The following is a 24,206-nucleotide window of genomic DNA, read 5'->3' on the forward strand; positions in this document are numbered from 1 at the left end:
CATTAACTCAAGGACCAGAACTTTGGACAATTGGCTGAAAAGGTATTCAGCTCATGACCAAAGGCAAAAAAAGTGGATTTTGTGACAGACACCAACAGAGAAAACCCCACCAGATCAGCAAAACGGAGGCAACAAGGTACAACAGACTCTTTCCTTGTCAAAGGACCATCAACCAAGCTTCCAAGAGATTGGAACTTATTGCTTATGAACAACACAAACAAAGAGAATCCAATGAAGTTTCTTCTCAGTGAGTGGACAAAAGAAGAATGTTCAGAAAGATTGCTGGACCACCAACTCTTCTTTGTTTGTCGGGAAATCCATGCGTTTCTGACAAGCACTGATGTTCACACGATACAAAGCAATCAGGTGCCAGAGCTCACCTCTTCACAGGAACAGGCAAATACGAGGATCTTACTACACTGTTTACATGCAGCACAATCAATGTCCTCCACAGACATCATAGTGAGATCACTCGACAGTGATGTCTTTGTACTACTGCTGAACTATTGTGATCAAATAACTCCAAATATTTACTTTGACAATGGTATTGTGAACAAACAGCACCGACTTGACATCAAAACTCTTGATGAAATGCACGGTCCTGGTATGTGTCAAGCACTGGTTGGCTTGCATGGATTCACAGGTTGCAATACAACCGGTACCTGCGTCAGAAAAGGGAAATTAAGACCATACAGCCTTGTGAAGAAAAACAGTGAATTCGTGACTGCCTTTCAAGAACTAGGAAGTGCCACTGGAGTATCTGATGTCATTCATCGTGACCTTTAGAAATTTGTTTGCTGTCTGTTTGGCAAGTCTCGCAAATGCGACATTGACATCAACCACCTCCGGTACGATACAGCGAAGCAGAAATTCCAGAACGCAGCAACTTTTGTCTCACTCAGATGGGATTGACTTGAGCCTGCTATTTTGGTGACGATCCGGATCCTGATCTGAATGACTCGAATTTTTCAAGTGATTCTTCACCATTGAGAGATGGGGCCAAAAACGAGATATTGCACGATATTTCAAAAACCAAAAAAAACAGATGACAAAACTTGGAGGATGAGTTGGAGAAGTGACAAAAACAGTGCAATTCAATTTTGGTGAAGGTCCGGATGCAGACCCGGCCTATCAGTGGGATACAAAACGTAAACTGTTCAACCTGGCGGAGGTATGCGCTCTACCTAAATAGCTAAATCTAAATACATTATATCAGGTCATCTGTATCCATGTGTCACTCGTTTTGTGGATGCTTGTATTCTTATTAACCTCCGCCATCGATGATCGGAGGTTACTGTTTTCACCCCTTTCTGTTTGTTTGTTTGTTTGTTTGTTTGTGAACAGTATTACGGAAAAACTCCTCGACAGATTTCGACGAAACTTGGTGGGGGGATTAGGTATGGTCCAAGGATCATGCCATTAAATTTTGGACTTGGTACAAAATCCAATATGGCCGCTATGGCGGCTATTTTGAAAAAAAAATTGAATTTTTTTTTTTTGCATTTCTACATGTTTAAAGTGATTTCCAACCCCCCCCCCACCCAAAAAAAATTTAGAGAGAAAAAATTTTTTGCAACTTTTTTTCAACAAAATTTCGATTTTTTTTTTTTGCATTTCTACATGTTATAAGTGATTTCCAACAAAAAAACATGCCAAAATTATAATTGTGGCTGATTTTGGAACTTCAGGTGGATATACCCATGTAAAATCAATTTCTGTCTCAAGGAATCTAGTTATGACGAATAAATTGAGGATGTAAAAGTTATAAGTAAAAGGGAAAGTTGCAAACTATAACTCTGTGAGCCCTGTTGATGTCAAATTGAATGAATAGGATATCAGGTTCACTTGAGTGACCCAGCAGTATTGGCGGTGGAGGTTTTGCACTCTACCGAGTGCTCCCCCTCTAGTTACCTCCACCACCAAAGGTGGATGGAGGTTATGTTTTCACCCCTGTCTGCCTGTTTGTGAACAGAATATCTCACAAAGTTATGTACGGATTCGGACAAAATTTAGGGTAGAGCTTGGGTATGTAACACTGCCAAAATTATTAGATTTTGGTGAAGATCCAGACCCGGATCTGGATCCGAGAATATTTAAAGCGATTTTTCACCATTGACAGATAGGGCAAAAAAACGACATGTAGCAGGATATCTCAAAACAGTTGTGAATGGATTCGGAAGAAACTTGGTGGGCAGATTGGGCATGGAACGAGGAAGAATGGTCCGAGTTTGGTGAAGAACCGAATCCGGAACCAGATCTGAATTTTTTAAAGTTCACCATTGAGTGACAGGGCTAAAACGATATACAAGCAGGATATCTTAAAAAAGTTGTGGACGGATTCGAAGGAGACTTGGTGGGTGAGTTGGTTCAAGTCAGGTCAGGAATGGGAGCATGCGCCGGAGCAGTGCGTCGCTGCGTCCACTTTCCACCGGTACTCCAGGGGTCTCTGTCTGGCCCATCCCCATCTCTTTGAGATTCTGATCAATCTGCTGCAACCACGAGGCATGTGGTCGACTCATTGTCCTCCTCCACTCACAAGGCTCCCTCACTGAGAGAATCTGGTGAGCAGGATCAGCATCAGCAAAAAGAGCCACATGTCCATACAGCCGCAGCTGACGCTCACGGACCATGCAGGTAACAAATCTCATTTGAGTCTTTCTTAGCAACCGCTCGTTGGATACAAATTCTGACCAGCGATAGCTAAGGATTCTCCAAAGAGATCTGGTACCAATGGAATTAAATCTCTATCTCAGATCCCTGGTCAGATTCCAATTCTCACATCCATAGAGCAAGACTGTAAGCACCAAGGACCTGAAGACTCGGACTTTCGTCCTCCCACACAGGTACCAGCAGCATCACACTCCATGATCCAGTGAATCCATGACTCCCCAGTCCTGACCCAGACGTCTGTTGACCTCTGGCTCATAGCCAGCAGAGACATGAATATCTCTGCCAAGGAAAGTGAATCTCTCCGTGACCTCAACATTCTCACCACAAACAGGCACAGACAGGACAGCAGCATCCAATATGTCATTGAAAGCCTGGATCTTAGTTTTGTCCCAGGAAACCCATAATCCCAGGGGCACTGACTCCTCATTCAGCAGCTCAAGGGCCCCGAAAAGGGTATCTGGAGTCTCCGCAAAGATGACTGCATCATCTGTAAAATCAAGGTCAGAGATCTTGGCATTCCCAAATGATGCACCGCAGCTTGATCTCTCTGACATTCTCCCCAGAATTCAGTCCATTCAAGTGCGGTAAATTGTGTAGGACCAGGACATACCCCTGATGAACTCCTGTAACAACTGGAAATAATTCAGAGATGATATCATCACATCTCACAGCCCTCTCAGTACCAGAGTAGAGTTCAGACATCAGATTGATTAGTTTTGGTGGCACCCCACGAAAACCAAGAATCCTCCAGAGGTCATCCTGTTTCACTGAATCAAACGCTTTACAGAGATCAACATAGGCTGCAAGCAGCCCCTGCCGAAACTCTCGTCTGCTTTCTTTGAGGACCTGAAGAGCAAGGATACGGTCAATCGTTGACCTTATTGGTGTAAAGCCTGACTGCTCTGGACGCTGGTATTCAAGCAGATGGTGGCGAACCCTATCAAGAATTATCCGAGCAAAGACTTTGCCCGGCACTGAGAGCAGCGTCACCCCTCGGTAGTTGTTGCAGTCTTGGCGATCACCCTTCACTTTCCCGATATGAACAACAAGGCCCCTCTTCCAGTCAGTTGGGATGATGCCTGTGTTCCAGGCAGAGCACAGAACTGCATGCAATGACAGGAGTACAGCATTTCCACCAGCCTTGAGAAGTTCAGCATGGATACCACAGATCCCAGGAGCTTTACCCCATTTCAACCAGTTCACCGCAGTCTGTTTCCACAAGCGAAGGTGAACCACAGTTGATTGGAGGGTCAGCAATAGGGATAGTAACACCCGTGACATTCAGAGCCCATCACCATCTGCTCTAACTACAGTACATTGAGGGACAAGCTTTGAGGAACGCAATACGCGAATTCCCCTGGAAGCAGTACGAGAATCACTTGACCACAGGTGATGCTCTACCCCCTCACAGATTCCTTGCACATAGGCCTCCTTCTCAAACCTTAGTGCACACGCAGTTTTATGCCTCAGCTCCCTGAACAGCTCAACTCTGACATTCAGCCTGGCCCTGCAACTCTGGTCAATGGTATCCAGTGTCCCTTGAGAGACAAAATTCTTCTTTGCCTGACGGTGAGTTCCAAGACATCCACCAGCAACATCAAGGACGGTGGTCTTGAAGGCACTCCACAACTCTTCAGGACCCCCAACGCACCCAGACCCCCCAAATCCCCAGTCAGCCTGTTCGAAAACTCCTCAGCTACCCACTCATCTTTGAGCTTGCCAACATCCAGCCCAGGCTGGGATGGTACCATTCTCCTGGATTTAAGCTGCAACCTCAGAGTTGCTACAATAAGCCTGTGGTTAGTATTGAGGAACTGAGTACTTCGGTCGACCCTGCAGTTCTGGATTATCCTCTTGCCACACCACCAGCATTGGAATACCAAGTCCAGCGATGAGCCTGTGGGCACTGAAACCATGAACCAGCCTTCCTAAATCCATGACTTCTTGCAAAGTCAAGGAACTTCGTGCTATTCTGGTTCACAGTTCCAAACCAATGGGGACCAACACATGTCTCATAACCATCCATATCAGTTCCGGTTGATGCACTGACATCTCCAAACACTAGAAGAGTATCTCGTCTGTGGCACTGATCAATCACATATTCGAGCGTGGCATAGAATGCGTCCTTCACGCTGAGATCACTCACCTCAGTCGGAGCACATACAGAGACCAGGGAAACGACACCCAAGGAGTGACGAATCCTTTGTCTCATAATACGCTCATTGACCAGTGTTATCTCAATTATCATTGGAGTCAGCTTATTGGACACAGCGACAGCAACTCCTTGGGCACGGTAACCATCATTGCGACCAGACCAATAGTAGGTGTAACCACCCGTCATGATCTCACTGCAATCCGGTCTCTGAACCTCAGAGAGTGCTGCAATACCGTTGTCCAAACGCTTGAGCTCAGATGGCAACAGAGACATGTGATCATCATCTATTAGGGATAGGACATTCTAGGCACCCACCCAAAGGGACAGCCTCAGGTGAACCCAAGGAGACCGCACTCTGGTGGACTTCACCTCAGCACCACCCCAACACACACTACTGCAATATGACCCGGAAAGATTGCCGTGTGGTTTCCTTCCCGTCATCAAAGATTGGGGGTCCCTCAGGCTTTGCCTCAATCCTGTCATCTGGTGAGCTGCCCTCCGAAGAGCAGCTGCACAAGAGGTACTCCCACGGAGTGGGTTTTCAGATTTTTTTTGTGCTTTTCGTATGTTTTGCAGAATGAAGGGTTTTACGGTGGCCGGAGTGCAAATCCTGGCACCAACCTCCTTATAAAAAGTAACCCAACTGCAGGAGGACATCCACAGACACAGTTGGGCACGAGATATGGATGGCCGTTGGCTCACAAGGAGCTCTTTCGCCCTTTGATAGGTTTTGTGTTTAATCCTGCTGGGTGTCCGTATCCAAACACACTCCTCACGAGGAAACTTGGTGGGGGAGATAGTTTAGTCACCGACATCCCGACCATGGAACAGGTTACAGCAGGTTTACATGGTCCCTGAAGCAAGTCACAGATCTAATCCGATCTGACCTGACACTGAGGTTGTATGACCCAAGGATCACGGAGTTGGTTAGATTAAAAGAACAAGCAGGTTAAATTTTAGTTCATGTCCGAATCCAGATCCGGCCTATCAATGGGATACAAAACATAAACTAATCAGACTGGTGGAGGTACGCACTCTACCAAGTGGACTTTTCATGTTTTCTTTGCTCTCATACCCTGAAAGGGGTCAAAGAGTTCATAAAATTCATTCATAATTCCAAAGTCAATTCTATGACACTAAGATCATTGCATTTCTCCTCCATAGATGCTAATATCATTGTATTTCTCCTCTATGACCCTAAGACCACTGAATTTCTCCTCCATTGATGCTAAGACCATTGCCTTTCTCCTCTATTGACCCCCATGCCATTGCATTTCTCTTCTTATGACCCAATGATCACTGCATTTATCTTCTATGATAGTAAGGATCATTGCCTTTTCCTCCATGACCCGAATATCATTGCATTTCTCCTCCATTTCCCCTGCGCCATTGCATTTCTCTTCGTATGACCCAAGGATCATTGCATTTCTCTTCGTATGACCCAAGGATCATTGCATTTCTCTTCGTATGACCCAAGGATCATTGCATTTCTCTTCGTATGACCCAATGATCATTGCATTTCTCTTCGTATGACCCAAGGATCATTGCATTTCTCTTCGTATGACCCAAGGATCATTGCATTTCTCTTCGTATGACCCAAGGATCATTGCATTTCTCTTCGTATGACCCAAGGATCATTGCATTTCTCTTCGTATGACCCAAGGATCATTGCATTTCTCTTCGTATGACCCAAGGATCATTGCATTTCTCTTCGTATGACCCAATGATCATTGCATTTCTCTTCGTATGACCCAAGGATCATTGCATTTCTGTTCGTATGACCCAAGGATCATTGCATTTCTCTTCGTATGACCCAAGGATCATTGCATTTCTGTTCGTATGACCCAAGGATCATTGCATTTCTCTTCGTATGACCCAAGGATCATTGCATTTCTGTTCGTATGACCCAAGGATCATTGCATTTCTGTTCGTATGACCCAAGGATCATTGCATTTCTCTTCGTATGACCCAAGGATCATTGCATTTCTCTTCGTATGACCCAAGGATCATTGCATTTCTCTTCGTATGACCCAAGGATCATTGCATTTCTCTTCGTATGACCCAAGGATCATTGCATTTCTCTTCGTATGACCCAATGATCATTGCATTTCTCTTCGTATGACCCAAGGATCATTGCATTTCTGTTCGTATGACCCAAGGATCATTGCATTTCTCTTCGTATGACCCAAGGATCATTGCATTTTTCTTCGTATGGCCCAAGGATCATTGCATTTCTGTTCGTATGACCCAAGGATCATTGCATTTCTCTTCGTATGACCCAAGGATCATTGCATTTCTGTTCGTATGACCCAAGGATCATTGCATTTCTGTTCGTATGACCCAAGGATCATTGCATTCCTGTTCGTATGACCCAAGGATCATTGCATTTCTCTTCGTATGACCCAAGGATCATTGCGTTTCTCTTCGTATGACCCAAGGATCATTGCATTTCTCTTCGTATGACCCAAGGATCACTGCATTTCTCTTCGTATGACCCAAGGATCATTGCATTTCTCTTCGTATGACCCAAGGATCATTGCATTTCTCTTCGTATGACCCAAGGATCATTGCATTTCTCTTCGTATGACCCAAGGATCATTGCATTTCTCTTCGTATGACCCAAGGATCATTGCATTTCTCTTCGTATGACCCAAGGATCATTGCATTTCTCTTCGTATGACCCAAGGATCATTGCATTTCTCTTCGTATGGCTCAAGGATCATTGCATTTCTCTTCGTATGACCCAAGGATCATTGCATTTCTCTTCGTATGACCCAAGGATCACTGCATTTATCCTCTATGATGCTCAGGATCATTGCCTTTTCCTCCATGACCTGAATATCATTGCATTTCTCCTCCATGACCTTTATGCCATTGCATTTCAAAAAAGGTCATGTGACGTGTGCATATTTTCACACGTACAACAGAGAGAACTAAAATATGTTGAATTTGTGTGAATTTTAACACATTTAACATCATTCATATTCTTTTAGTTTTAAACACAAAAACCACAGTGTCAATGTCGGCGACATGATTTACCATAAGGCACAATGTCAATTACAATGGTGTGTTTTCTTACAAACACTAAAATTTATGATGAGACATGGAATGTGTAACCGGCAAAATATGCGTCAACGATTGCAACGCAAATGCGACAAGTCGGCGGTGGATCTGACCCACACAGAGAAGACATTTCTACCGATGACTGACCCTCCACCCACTCGTTGCTCACATATGACTTACAAAGAACTTACAAGGTGGAAGTGGCCGACATATTGCTAAGGTGGTACGGCAATGAGGAAGCCATCAACCACTTGCTGCTGATATCAGGCCAAGTTGCATATACAGGGGCCAAGCGTTGCTAATGCTTCAGTCACATTTGGCTCGGCAGCCGTAGGGTCTAAAAAATCTCAGGCCACTAGCAATTATAGGGCGGCCACAGTATTTCCACGGTCACACAATGTAGCCGCCACATATGTTTTTATTTTTTGGGTAGTCGCACGGGGTATTTAGAAATTGTGGAGACCAAAAACGTGGGGGTGCCATTCGGTCTTTGAATTGATGTCGCACGGTGACCTTAGGGCGTCCCTGCGGCGGCCATAGAATTTTCAAGGCAGACGCAAGGTAGCCTCAAGGTGCCCACAAGGCGACCGCAGGGGGGCCCTAAGGCGAACGTGGAAATAGTGCGGCCGCCGTAATTCTTGGGGGGTTGGCAAAATTCATTTTTCATTGATAAGAGCCTACGGAAAACGCACGGATAACGCAAGCCCATCGTACACCCTACGTACGGTCGACGTGGAACACATCTACGTCATGGCTACGGCTTGTCAAATTGCTACGGCCAACCAAGAAATGAAAAAAGTTATAACTCCGCGCTTTAATTCCATGGAGACCCCTACGGCCTGTAAAAGATAGCCATATGGCGTAGGGCCACTTTGAGGCCACCTCAGTTTCTCTGCGGCCGCCGTATCCTCGCCGTAGAGCAAATGCGACTCATGCTTAAGCGCGTGCATGAAGATTAAATGCATTGCTTGTCGTCCATTCACATCCATTAAAGGACTGAGGTTTGCCCCAAAAAGGAATCGATATAATCACAACACATGAAACTTTCTGTTCACAGAAGAGTGGGGTTCTCGTCTCAGTGCCCGTATGCGAGTGTGAGTAACTTTTGTTCAGAGGACAGAATCAAAAGATACGCCAAGTCTGTGCCTGTCCGTGTCTGGCTGTCTCTTGTTGTACATTACATCCTATATTCCCACCATTGGGAAGTGAAAATCCTTATTATGTGGAGCAATCCCGAGAATCAATGACTCTTTATGACTCATAGAAAATTGAGGTCCATTCTTCTGACAAAGGGCTTCCTCATACCAATTTAGCAACCAATATAAAATAAATGAATGAATGAAATTCACAAGATACCATTGAGGAAGCAGATAGCAGTTCATAACTACTCATGCTTCCCTAAGCAAATTACATGATTGTTTGATCGATGTGTTTCAAGCTCCCATGATCATAAGTGGCTGGACCTGCTCGTGTCTTGTCGATACCAGCCTGCTGAGTCAGTGTCAGTGCCAGGATCACAATATCAGAAAGCTCTCTGGAAATCGCTTTAGCGTGAACAAAGAAATGAAGGCAATAAAGAACAAAATGGCAAAAAGCAAGAAGATTCTATGAGGAACCAAAGCCTAACACATTTACACCAACATTTGGAACTCACTCTTGTGACGTTGCACACACGGAATGTGCGGTTGGTGACGTCACCTTTGATGAAACAGCCAGCAAACTCGACCTGAATGGGCCCATGACGCAGCACGCCCTCCTCGGGCCAGTACTGGGGGCAAAACTGGAGTGTTTGGGGGGGAAAAGGGGGAGTTAGTTGGTTGGGGAGGAGACCACGTCGAGCATGATCACACACGACCCTCGGAACTGTTGATCCTGCCAGGCTGACACCTCCTAGCATGTGAGAGAAGTCATTTGCATCTCATTAGCACCAGAGAACCGCAGATGTGAATTATGAAGGAGCCGGAGCAGATAAATCATATTTAATGACTTTTTAAAAACTGCTGACGTGTGGCTGCAGGACTGTGTGGCATCTTGTCATGTTCAATTTTCAACAAAGGGATGATGTAATAGCAAATCACCATACGCCTTGCTGCACCTCCCCCCCTCCCCCCCCCCCCCCCAGTAGGAAATTTAGAGCATTAAGCGTTACCTACTACAAATACATTTAATTCACACACCTTTGTGGAACAAGAAATGTCATTTGGTGGTTTTTGAAGGTAAGTTGATTATGAAGAGATTAAGGGTCTTCGTCTCAGTCTGAGTCAGTCTGTCTGTCTGTCTGTCTGTCTGTCTCTCTCTCTCTCTCTCTCTCTCTCTCTCTCTCTCTCTCTCTCTCTCTCTCTCTCTCTCTCTCTCTCTCTCTCTCTCTCTCTCTCTGTTCCAACTATGGAGCATCCTTGATTGTAAGCTTGAACAGCTGCTCTGACAAATGCACAGCATATTGATGGATATGTGAGATGACTTTTCATGTTCTTTATATCTGTCTATCGAGGAGTCCTCAACCCAAACGTGGTCCGTCGACCATGTATGATGTAGATGCACAGTGTGTGATATTTACATGACATCACAAGTTGCAGATTGAAGCTTCCATGGAACGAGTACCACCTTCTCGTATGCAAACTGCATGCCAAGGTCTTGGTGTCTGAGCCACTGTGCAGTGAATAAGAGGATTATGAAGAAATCCAGCGAAGTTCGTGAGCAAAGGAAGTGCCTGTTGTGCCAACAACCCCTACTGGGGAAACTCCCAAAATCCAGACTCATCACTCACCTCCTCTCATTTGTTCATCTTTTCTCTCGTCTGTGGAACCAACTTCTTCAGCCTGTTCAGTCGTATTCTTCCCTCCAGGGCTTCAAGATGGCTGTTCACCTCCCCCAATTCATACTCAGTTTTTTTTTCTCCCCTCATTAACCCAACCCCCATACCTTCCCCTTATTTTCCAGGTTGTTGCATTTTACCCCCTCTCCCTCCACTCCAAATTTCGTTTTTTGTTCCATTTGCTTCACACCAGGTTTTCCCTATATGCCTGGAGTTGGCTTAATGGTTCGGGTGGTGGGCTTGGGATTCCAGGATCCTGAGTTCAAATCCTGCTTGGCTGCTGAATTAATATGAGGTGGGGTTGACTCTGCCTGTCATCCTTCTGAGGTTGGCAAGATGAGTGCCAGCATGCTGGTATGCTGTGTCGGAGTGGCGACCCGTCCAGGATTGTACTCAATAGCCAAGGACACTGCTAAAGCAGCACCAACACTCTGCACAGAGTATGGTCCCCATGGATGGATGGATGGATGGATGGATGGATGGGTTTTCCCTTCCTTTTCTTCATGCGTTTCAGTTTGTATCCAATTGTTCACCCCCAGGAGTCCTCCTCCCACTGTGCTTGCTCTCATTCTTCCCATCGTTCATTCTTCTTTCAAGTGTCTCTACTGCTGTTCGTGTTTCCCTCATTTAACACGATTCTTCCTGTTCTATTCTGTGTTCTTGCTCTTTCATGAACCAAGACTTTGCATCCATTTCTCAAAGCAATTATGAACGAGTACACAGTGAGTTTCTCGGATGCTCATCTTACTCAATGATGATCAACGTGGTGAAAATGCCGGCGGAAGACAAAGAAGGAAGGATGAATGAGCCACAATCTGAATGAAAAGAAATTTTAAATCAGGACGTGGCTCTGAGAAGCAACTAACGACTTTCTGCAAAATCACTGCAATCTGTTTGAATCAGACAATCTTTCTGACTGATTTAATATTTCCCTTAATCCACATGCTCACAAAAGAACACACACACACACACACACACACACACACACACCCCTCCCTGCATATCTACATCAACCTATCTCTTGTATATCTCAGTGCTTTTGTATTTCCCTTTTAAAATGATCAATTGGAACAATATGTGTTTGTTTTCCTGCATTGTTCTGCTTATTGTCCTGTTTTTCCTCATTCCTCAAAGCCCAGAAGCTTCAACACAAAACCCCACTCATAATACCTGTCTGTCTCCTCTCATATGATTACTCACCCCATACTCCTACCTTCTCTCATTGCGAGTGACTGGCATCGCACTTCAATGGCGCAGCATGGATGTGGTGTGGGTTGCATTGGTAAAATTGCTGTTTTACAGAGTCTGAGTTTAATCTCTGTATGCATCAACCAGTGAAACGAATAATGGCTCTGAACCTTACCTGTCCTAGCTCCCAAAACAGCAGGCGGTCTTGATTCCATCCCACTCACCCGCTTGGCAAACAAACATATTTGCTTTTGTTAAATGCCCATCGGTCCACACTAGTCCTTCCTTGTAAATAAAAACAGTCTGTGGGTTACAAAATAAGAAAAACACGAACTAAAGATGGCAGTGTACCTGAGTATGGTCCAGCTGATTGAGCATGACAATGGCAGTGCAGTGGTAGTCAAAGACGAGGCGCCAAAAGTCCTTCACAGTGGTGGGCAGTGGATGTTGAGTCGCGATGAACGCCGAAGGCTGTGAATAACTCTACACACACACACACACACACACACACACACACACACACACACACACACACACACACACACACACACACACACACACACACACACACACACACACACACACACACACACACACACACACACACACACACACACACACACACACACACACACACTGCTCATTACAAAGATCGGGCTCGTCACACCGAACCTATGAAACTCACAGCACTCACAAACAAACGGGGTATTTTGGAAATGCTTCCATGATTAGATAAAACATCTCGACAGGTGCAAGTGCCATATTTAACTCACATCGAGCAGTGTTGCATTGATGTAGTTACTGCTGTCTCCATCCATGGCGATGAGGAATGGCAAGCAGCGATCGGCAGGGAGCACGTCACGAAAGCGGTTCTTATCGTGGTTTCGTGGAAGGAGAGCGATGCTGCAATCCTCCGCACGGAGTGAAGGAGTCACCATGTTCAATGTCTGCATCAGGACCGGCACGGCGGTGAAAACGCATCTCAAGAATTTCTATCCCAAAACCCCAACTGCCTTGGACGTTTTGTTATTGAACATAAGGGCAGGGGAATCGAGTTATCTCAAACAATGTTTCATATTTTTAATAAAAGGGAGCGGTGCAAGAGATATTCACCTATCAGCATCAACCAGTTAATCAGCACAATGAGAATGATGGGAAAGTGTAAAGTCAGAGGTTGTTACTGAGCCAATGACAGTTAGTAAAAGACTATTTCATTTTAGACAACAGTACAGAAATACGAGGGAGTCCAAAAAGGTTTTTGCTCTTTTTTTTTAAACGTTTTGGTGCAAAAAAGATAAAATCGATTCCAGTGGAATCAAGGTCAATGAGAGGTGGGAAGAAAATGTGACACACTGGCACTGGCTGGAAACTACTTCAAATAGGACTCATGCCTGGGCAGAAGTTTGGTAGTGCAAGACCATTCCTCCGTGATTATGGTGAAAACCTTTTTCAACCCCATCTTGAAGGTGACTGTCATAATGAAAATGCTCACACTAACAACACAAACACTAACCCAACTCAAACCCCAGCCCTAACACCAACCCCACAACCCAATGCTAACCCTGACCTCAACACAACTCCAGCCACCACTCTAATGTAACACGAACCCGCTAACCCAATGCTAATCCCAACACAAACCCAAACCCTAACATCAACCCCAACCCTAACACCAACTCCAAACCTAGAAGCCCAACACCACCCCTAACCCTACAATCCAGGGTAAGCCAAACCCTAATGCAAACTCAAACCCCAAGCCTAATACAAACCCCAACCCCCAACCCGACAACCCAGGGTAAACCCCAACCCACACCCTAATTCTGAATGCCAACCCAAACCATAACGCTAACACCAACCCTAAACCTAATGCTAACCCAAACAATAACGCTAACACCAACCCTAAACCTAATGCTAACCCAAACAATAATGCGAGCGCAAATGCAAATGCAAACCCCGAGGCCAACGCAAACCCCAACCCCCAACCCGACAACCCAGGGTAAACCCCAACCCACACCCTAATTCTGAATGCCAACCCAAACCATAACGCTAACACCAACCCTAAACCTAATGCTAACCCAAACAATAATGCGAGCGCAAATGCAAATGCAAACCCCAACCCTCATGCCAATATGCTAACCCCAACCTCAATACGAACCCCAACTCAATGATGTGAGCAAGAGAAGGTGGGATTCGAATAAGGCAATCGGGGAACTATGGCAACTACTTTTCCGCAAATTCCCATGTTATACCCTTAAGTATTTATGATACCCCAGGCAAAACCCCAATCGACGCAAGCTTTGTTGTCCATATTCATGAAGAACTAGATCCAAACTGATGAGCTCCAAAAGGTGAAACATATTGTACATCATTGTACATGGTTTCTGTTTACCCCGACGGTGAACTGCAAGTTTTCATCTGGAGGTGGCGAGAGAGGCTCTTCTTGGTGGTTTGGTCGTGAGAACAACAACTCAATCTTTGGTAATCGTGGCTGCGATTGCTTCATGTAAGGTTGATCTCAGTACGTCTACGTTATGTGCAACATAGACAGACAAATGTGAGATAATTGTCTGAGTGATGCAAGTTTGAGGACATGATCATGAACCAAAATTATCTGGAGCACACAGTGACAATGGACCTTTAAGGTTTAGGAAAAGCATGAGCCACCAATTAACAACGATTACCGACAGCTGTCTAGTTGATCATATTTCGACGTTTTCTGGTCTCAAATTAAAAGACTGAAAAGCCATCGGTGTGACGGCAATTATATGTGATGAATGAGCTGCGGAGTATGATCAGGGACACCGTGTAGCACCAATTCCATAGCTTTAAGGATAACGGGATAACAGTCCAGGAGCCAGTCAAGCTGGTCAAGTAATTTGGGTGAGCAGGGATATTGGGTGTGGGAGTTCTTTTGTATCTTTATATTTTCAATAAACAGGTCCAGGTAATTGGTATAATGCCACATCACATATATGATAACTTTACTTTAATCTCACATGTAAGTTAACTTCAAAGGATGTTATCTGGAAAGTCACTTTCAAATAATTTACAAAACAATACTGACCGGGGCGATGTAAATGATGGTGCTTTTCAAAGTTATGTGAACAATGGAGTCAGGATTTTTTTTTTTTTAATCACGTGATGCAATCATGCATGCTTTTCTACTTGTTTTGAACCATCGAATCGAGCACTTAGGATTACCATCAGAGCTTTGTTAGATCCAATAATTACCAAAGTTAAATAATAACACACAAGTATTGGGTGATCTAAAGGAACCACACACTCCCTTTCATAACACAAGGATCCACGACTTAGGTTAAACTGGACATACGAAAGGTTCTTCATTAAACAACATATAATCTGAGAAAGAGAGGACAGGTGTACAAGACAGGTGCACAAGCCAGGCATACAGCATCGGAATGCCAGACAGGCGTGCAGGTTAGGCAGCCTCCACCCACAGCACTGGATTATTAGAATATTGGTCGTCAGGATCCAACAATGGAGATAAAATGCAGCAAAAGCAAGCTCAGAGGCAAACACATGAAGCAACCAAGTTGTCCAGACCTTACAACTCTATATGAATGCAATTATATCACTCTCCCGAGCTAAGCTGAAAGCAAAATCATGCAAAGACCTTGCCATGTGGCTCGTGCTCGGCATGAGGCTGCGAGGCACATGGGAGATTCGCAGGCACCTCGCTCGGGCCTGTTCTCAAAAGGCTGCTTTTACATGTGCCGGTCGAGTGCTTCTGGGGAGGCATAACTCAACTACGTTAATGTGCCGCGTGCGGAGGCCGAACTTGGGCTTATTACACCGCTCGGCTTTGTCCTGCGCTTACAAATGGCCCTCTTGGCAGCACCAGCACTCCAAGGCAGACCGAATGATAAACGGCCAGACTGCGTGCAGAAAACCTATGCACCTTGTATGAGACCTTGTCAAGACAATGTGTTCATAACAATGGGTACATGTTATGTTTCCCAAGCATTTTAGTCTTGATCAGTGGATTAAAAATATTGTAGAGGAGGAAATGATGTCACAAATGGTATCAATAACAATGACGACGATAATGATGGAAATTGTGATCAATCTAAATGGTAGCAACATGGATGGATCGGTTGGGTTCAAGGTTGTGAAACTTCATGAAGTCAGTGACCTCAAAGGGTCACAGAATCAGAAAAATCATGTTTGGTTTAATGAATAGATATGGCTTCACTTAACACTTAATCATTGTTCTTTTCTTGAATAAATGTCTTGAAAGGAAGATTTTGATATTATTTGGTACCCCTTTACACTCGATTGCTCTCCGCCCCCTCCCCAATCGCTTGATTGGCCCCGTCCCTCCTATGACATCATCTCAACCTCAGGTTCGTAAATGTACGCTGACATCACCTTCTTCAGAATGATTTTGACGATTGTCGTAATCTGGGGATTCTTGATCAGAAAATTATTCATTAAACAATATATAAGACTCGGACGAGTCCGAATGCGAGTTGTGCGGCCATTATTCATTTCGTGCTGACAATCTTTCCCTCAATTATGTCATGGAAGTTTATCTTGTCTCCCATCGCTACTTTCTCCAACATCACCTCATCCTGGGAATTCTTTCAAAGAAACTTGCTCTCCCTCATGCACAGATTTATCCCCTCTCGTCTTCAGTTGTCCTACCCTTCCTCCCGCCCTTGGATCACTGAAGCTTGTGGCGAGGCAGTTGTCCTGAAACAACTTGCCTTTGCCTCATGGAAAGCAAACCCAACTGAGGGCAATCTCAGTTCCTTCCATACAGTTCAGAACAAGTGTGTATCTACCCTCAGGAGAGCCAGAAAACTACATCTTTCTAATCTCAAATCTGAACTCTCAAACCTCTCTCCCTCCTCCAAATCCTGGTGGTGTCTAATCAAATTTGTTCCTGGTGTATGTTCCCCCTCCAGCCCCTCCCTTACCTCAAATGGCCACACTGCTGATACCGCACGTGAAAAGGCTGAATGCCTAAACTCGGTGTTCGCATCGAAATCTTGTGTCCGAAACCCATTGCTTTCTGCACCCACCTTACCCAGTCACGCCCAACTGTCCCTGGACTCTGTGTCCTTTTCTTCCAACAAAGTAGAGAGTTTGCTGTCAAACCTCGACTCAGATTCTGCAACCGGTCCAGACGGCATCAGCCCACGTGTCCTAAAAAAAACCTGCTCCTCTGCTCTTGCTCACCCTCTCTCTGTTCTATTCACCCTCTCATTTGCTCAAGGTCATCTGCCATCTGCTTGGAAATCAGCAAACATTACTGCTCTGCATAAAAAGGTGTAAAAACAGATCCCTGCAATGACAGATCAATCAGCCTTTTCCCAATCATCAGCAAGGTTATGAAATTCATCATTGTTTCAGACATTAAATCCTTCCTCTTCTCCAATGGCTTGATTTCTGATCATCAATTTGGTTTTAGACCAGGTCACTCTACCCTGGATATGCTGCTTCTGCTCTCCCAACAATGGATGGAGGTCCTCAATGCCGGATATGAAATCAGAGCCGTATTCCTCGACATATCGTGTGCTTTTGACATGGTCTGGTACCCTGCCCTGCTCACCAAACTCTCTTCCCATGGTATCCAAGTCCATCTCCACTCATGGCTCTCAGACTTCCTCTCCAGTCGCAGCCAACGTGTGGCCCTAAATGGAATTCTTTCATCCCCTCTTCCTGTCCAGGCTGGAGTTCCTCAAGGTAGCGCACTGGGCCCTGTTCTTTTTCTGGTTTTCATCAATGATCTCTCTGACTCTCTGGAAAATCCTCTATATCTCTTTGTTGATGACTCCACCCTCTGTTGTACCATCTGTCACCCCTCAGACCGGCAAGCAGCAGCTTCTTCACTCTCTGCAGATCTGAATAAAATCACAAATTGGTCAAACACGTGGAACATGGAACATATCTTTCAATCCTAACAAATATCACACTCTCACTATGTCTCTCCAAAAGGACCGTTTAGAAACCTCCCCCCTCCCATCTAGTTTCTCAACAATCCTCTGGAATAAGTCGTTTCATTCAAGATTCTGGGTCTCACTATCTGCCATGACCTTTCCTGGGAAAGCCACATTTCCAACTTCGCCTCCAAAGCCAGTCGCCGACTGGGAATCCTCCGTCGTGCAGTCTTTCTTCGGCCCACCTGAGCTCCTGACCACTTCCAAAGCTTTCATCCACAGCCTGATGGAGTAGTGCTCTCCCCTCTGAGCTGGTACTCCGGCCTCTCACCTTTCTCGGCTTCACACTGTGGAAACCAAGGCATTTAGGATCATTGGCATCTCCTGTTATGAGGCTGAGTCTTTGGTCCTCTCACTCTCTCATCGCAGGCAGGTCGGTGGTCTTTCTACTTTCTACCGTCCCCTCTCCGGTCTCGTCCCCCCTTTCTCTGTCTGCAATATGTCCCCCCCCCCAAATATTTGTACAGGGCGCTCAAGGTCCGCCAGCAACCACATTCTGCTAAAACTACCAAAATCACGATTCACTGCTCACCTTCACTCTTTCATTCCTTATTTTTTTCCGTCTTTGGAATAAACTCCCACACTCTCTTCAATCCCATTCTTCCCTCCATGTCTTCAACACAGCTGTTCAAAACCACCTCTTATCCCCCCCCCCCACAATCCAAAAGCACAATCTTTTCTACCCCCATTAATGGACCCCAAAACCACCTCCTTCAAATTCCCTGCCTTCCTTCCTGAAAGTCCCTGTAATGTCCATCGAGTATACCCCGTGTTCTCCACCCCATCCCTCTCCCTTCCACAGATCTTCTAATGTCTCTGTTCCCCACTGTTTTGTCCTTCCCTCTCCTGCCCCCCTTGCTGTGCATTGTGTGTTAGCTCTCCCACGAGCCTCAACAATTTCCACAAAAATACAAATTAAAAATTAAAAAAAAAGTTTTTCTTGAATTTTTAGAGGAGGTCGCCGACGGGTTTGCTTTTTCAAATGTAACACCTCAAAAATTATTACAATTAAAAACCACATTCAGTTCTTTGTTTATAACTTAAAAATTAATATAATCACGTAAAAATTTTTTTATTTTTTCTTATTCTGTGGACTTTTAAGTAATGAATGTTTTGAAGTATCAAGATGGATGTTTGCATCAATTTCCAAACTGATCTGCTGAACCTGCTCTCAGATTACGTAAAGTCTACAAAGCATAAAGGGGTCATCTACAACAAAGGGAATGGGAGGCGCGAAAGGAAAAGCGAGGGAAGGAGAAGAGTTATGGTGGTTGGGGTGTGAATGAGTTTAGAGCAAAGAGAAGCAAGTGTGAATAAGGGTGATGTTTGGGATGTCTAACATTCTGCCCCTTCACATACGTGATGAGTGTGAGGTCTCCAAACATCAAGGGAAGGATTTAGAACTTCCACAAGATAATCCTAAAATACTTCTGGTTTATCCAAGTGAACTTGCGACAAAACCAAGAGTTCGGTTCCAGGTTCCTTCGTGGCCAGGCACCATCTTTTCTGCTCTTTGAGGCTGTCTTCAAAAGCCAAGGCCTGTTCCAGAATTGTCTCGTTTACAAGTTGTTAATTTATTGATGTTTAGTTCAGTTTATTTCCACACTTAACTCAATCAAACAAACACAAGAAACACATCAAACAAGAAAACAGTGGAGGAACCCATAAAAAGCAGGGCTTGTAAGATTTCAAGTCACCATGACAATGTATTGTAATTAAAAAAAATAACTGAAAAGATGAAAATTATCAAAAGTAAAACGAGACAGAAGCAAAGAGAGTATTGTAAAACGAGATAACTATATTGAGAATAACAAGGAGTTGGACACAGAGAAGCTAAACCAAAGGAAGCTAAAATAGAAATGAACACAAATGAGGGAATGGGGGGTGTAGGAGGGAGGAATCAGCGAGAATGCAGTTCCTTACGTTAGCATATCAAAATTATATCAGTGATTACTATGTCAATTTCAATTTATTATAGACTTCTCCAATAATAAACTTTTAAGTTTATGTTTAAAGCTATTTCCATCATTAGTTTGCCTAAGACTCACTTCAAGTGAATTCCACAATTTGGGTCCAGTATAAATAAGAGTATTGTTTGCAAAGGAAGTTATTGTTTATTGTAAATGGTAGATATCAGCTTGCCTTGATGGGTAATACCTCCAGCACTGAAGGTGGATTGAGGTTATGTTTTCACCCCTGTATGTCTGTCTGTCTGCTTGTCTGTCTGTTACACGATTTTTAGCCACATTTTTCAAGCAAGCGTTATGAATTTTTTGTGTATGTAGGTGACTGGCCAAGGACAGCAATGCCTAATTTTGGTGAAGATCCGAATCCTGATCCAGATCTGAACATTTTTTAAGTGATTCTTCACCCTTGAGTGAAAAAGCTAAAATGACAAAGTACGATATCTCAAAAAGTTATGGACGGATTTGGAAGAAAGTCGGTAGACGAGTTGGCGAGGTGACAAGAACAAGCCAATTAAATTTTAGTTCTGGTCCTAATCCAGATTCGACCTATCAGTGGGATTCAAAATGTAAAGAAATTAGCCTGGCAGTGGTATACGTTCCACTGAGTGCTCTTCTATTTATGAATGATTTTATTTTTCACAAAAATTTGAGCAAGTTTCTGGGGCATCTCATTTTGACTCAGTCGGAACATGAGCAATCCTAAATTTTTAAAAATGTATAGTTCTTCCATTTTGACAACCTTATTATCATAGAAGAGAATATTTGAGTGTGCGGGTGAACCTTCACAGCATATAATTTGCATAACACTTTTTTGTAACACCAGAATTTTGTTCAGCTGTAATTTCAATGAGTTGTCCCAAACAATTATGCTGCAATTTAATCGAGTGAAAAATCAAGATGGAGCACAATATAAGAAGGAGTGATTTTGGAAAATATTTCAATGATTTTATGACACCAATCTATTATCAACACATTTGCATAAAGTAACGATGCATTTTCAACATCTAATGTTCATCAATCAAGAGTTTAAGAATTTTTTTGTGATGATCCCTCAATAAACTTGTATTGTCAAATAAAAAAGGTCCAGGAAGCACAGAGATTGAGTTGCTGAAAAACATTTGATTTTTTCTATATTTAACGACAATATATTTGCCTTTAGCCAATCGGAAACATGCTGAAGTTCTATATTGAGAGTATCCAATAATCTATTAACATCACGATGAGAAAAGAAAAGGCTAGAATTGTCAGCAAATAGGATGAAGGACAGTACATCAGAGGCTTTATGAAAACCATATATATATATATATATATATATATATATATATATATATATATATATATATATATATATATGTATATATTAAACAAAAGGGAGCAAAGGGTAGAACTTTATGGAACACCACAAGTTACTGATCACATAATGGATTCCAGACCATTTTTAACACTACAAATTGTTTTCTGTTTAACAGGCAGTTTTATACTATTCTCAGGCTATTCCTCTTATCCCACAATGTGATAGTTTGTGTAAAAGAATGTTAACAATTGTATCAAAAGCCATAGAGAAATCAAGGAAGACTCCATCTGTACATGTATTTGCAAATTGATCAATTGCTTGTGCCACTTTGTCTGTAACAAGGTGCTATGTTTTTTTCGAAAATGAAATTGGAAATCACTAAAAATATTATATTGCTTTAGAAATTTTACACTTCATATATAAACAATCTTTTGAAGTGTTTTTGAAAAATAAAAGTTAACAATGAAATTGGACAATATTTTTTATGTCTTGTGGGTCACCATTATGCCTGGTGTTGGCCTAATGGTTAGGGTGGTGGGATTGGGATCCTAGGATCCTGAGTTCAAATCCCCCTTGGCACAATCTTTTGAAGTGTTTTTGAAAAATAAAAGTTAACAATGAAATTGGACAATATTTTTTATGTCTTGTGGGTCACCCTTATGCCTGGTGTTGGCCTAATGGTTAGGGTGGTGGGCTTGGGATCCTCGGATCCTGAGTTCAAATCCCCCTTGGCTGTTGAATTAATACCAGGTGGAGTTGACTCTGACTGTCATCCTTCCGAGGTCGACAAAATGAGTGCCAGCTTGCTGGTATCCTGTGTCGGAGTGGCGACCTGTCTAGGATTGTGCCCAATAGCCAAGGAGACTGCTTAGGCAGCACCAACGCTCTGTACAGAGTATGGTCCCAATGCATGGTCGCAATTCTTAAAAATCGGTCTAACTTTAGCAATTTTCATTTTCTCAGGGACTACAAGAACACCAGGGATTGAATAATTGCAGGTAAAATAGTTTTCCAGAGGACATTACTTATTCCATCATTTCCTACTCTTTATTTTTAAGACTTGTAACAATGATTTTTATCTCAAGTTCATGAGTCAGAGAAAAAAAAGAATAAATTCAAATTCGGGTCCCTCAAAAAGTTAGCAAACGATCGATTTGCAGTGGGAATATTTTTTGCTAAGTTTTGACCAATATTAATAAAGTGATCATTTCAATGCTCTACAATGGCATTAGTATCTTTGATTAAAGCATCATTAATCGTTCATGTTGCAACAGAGGTATTTTTTTTCAGCACAACATTTATTATTTTCCAAGTACCATTTATATCATTCTGACATTCAGCTATTTGCCTCATAAAATAATCCTTTTTTAAAGTTGTAAGAAATGCTTGTAAGGCTATTTCGATATTTTATGTACTTTTGATGGAATTGATCAGTTGGATTTGACCATTATTTATAATATAAATTATTATTCTGATTAATTGACCTCAGTGAAGATTCTGTAACCCAAGGGGATTTTGGTATTTTTCTATAATTTGAGTGTTTAATAATTGATCTGAAATGGTATGTTTTCATTGTAAACCAAGGTAAAAATTTCCATAAATTTGTCAAAAGATTAATTTACATCTTACACAATAAAAACCTCAGACCAATCAATTAACTTTAGACTTTGTTTAAACTTATTAATATTAACATTAGTCAATTTAATATACAAATATTAGGGTTAATATACATTAGTTATGGTGGTTACTTCGACTACTGGGTGTATAAGCAAATTTGAAAGTGATCTGTGATATCTGATAGAATAATCCCTGATTCTGGATATGGTTGAAAATTCGTAAAAATATTGTCAATGAGCATGGCAGAGTTATCTGCAATTATTGTTTGTCTGGCTATGAGTGGGATATCTGAAAATGAAAACATAATATCCAAAAAAATCCTGTGTTTATGAGTTTAGATAACCAACAAGGAGATTGACATTAAAGTTTCCCAAGAAGAAGCAATGTTTATTTTCTCACGAGCAAATACCAACCTTCACTTCTAAGATAGGATTCATGAACAAAGTTTGTAATTCGTTCAAAAAATTGATTTGGTTAGTATCCTGGAATGGCCTATGTGTCCAGATTCTTTGAATAAACAATGTTTCAGGCAGCTTACCAACACTTCAAGATTTGAATCACTTTTTCCTCAATTTAAAACACTCCAAATGCGACGATAAAAACCATGCTTTTTCCAGATACATGCACACATTCCATCAGACAGGGCAACACCACTCTCACCCACTTGCAGGGGAGATGATGTGACGTGGGTGGAATATAAATATGCAGGAGGTAAAACATGAATATGCATGAGGCAAGACATGGGCGGAACATAAATATGCATGAGGCAAAACATAGGCGGAGCATGAATATACGTTTTACATTCAAACTTGGTTACATCACAATTAGGTCGAGAAATGACACTAACAATAATATTCTTTCTACCCAGATTGTCAATTTCAATAAATGCTGTTTCAACTGCACTTCATATAATTCAATGCATATCACACTTTATACTTATAATTCAGAGAAATGTACAAATTGACTCCTCTCCCTCTATTTTGCCGATTATTAAAAACCAAATCAGAGTCCTGAAGTGAATGAAATGAATGGTGATTGTCTCAGAACAATATTTCTGACAATCCTATAATAGAAAAATTAAAATCAATTTTTTTCGAATAACATACTTAATTGCTGAAATTTTTTTATTAACACTGCATATATTAAAATGTAATAAAGAAAAGTCATTTTTACTGTTTTGCTTGAAATTTTCAGCAAACTGATTTTCAGTATGATATTGAAAGGAGGCTTGAGGAATGGTGTCATTTGGATCAAAGTTGTACTCAAAGTAAACTATTCCTGTTTTAAATAAATGACAAATTCCCACATCACAGTAACAATTCCTTATCAGGATATCAGCTTGAGTGTTATTCATGATATTCATGGTATTAAGTATTAAGACTGCAACTTAGTATTATAGATGTATGTGTTTGCGCGTTTTGTTGAGTACTTTCATGTGTACATATGTACAGGGTCCGTGTCATTGTCCGTGGCACAT

The 24,206-nt window shown here is 42.6% G+C and overlaps 1 protein-coding gene across 8 annotated transcripts in view; it reads right to left on the minus strand.

Annotated features, from left to right (window-relative positions):
* The window catches only part of LOC147013237 (receptor-type tyrosine-protein phosphatase mu-like), a 363,240-nt gene that overhangs the window by 28,206 nt on the left and 310,828 nt on the right, over window positions 1-24,206 (minus strand). For all 8 annotated transcript variants that reach the window (XM_085854911.1, XM_085854910.1, XM_085854908.1 and 5 more), the window contains 3 exons: window positions 12,665-12,838; window positions 12,243-12,374; window positions 9,543-9,668 (listed from right to left, as the gene is read on the minus strand). In XM_085854911.1, coding sequence (XP_085711037.1) covers window positions 9,543-9,668; window positions 12,243-12,374; window positions 12,665-12,838 — 432 coding nt within the window. The remainder of the gene's footprint in view (window positions 1-9,542; window positions 9,669-12,242; window positions 12,375-12,664; window positions 12,839-24,206) is intronic.

Source organism: Eptatretus burgeri, chromosome 14 (genome assembly GCF_056783735.1).
Source record: "Eptatretus burgeri isolate ZD-2024b chromosome 14, Ebu_testis_v1, whole genome shotgun sequence".
Classification (NCBI taxonomy): domain Eukaryota; kingdom Metazoa; phylum Chordata; class Myxini; order Myxiniformes; family Myxinidae; genus Eptatretus; species Eptatretus burgeri.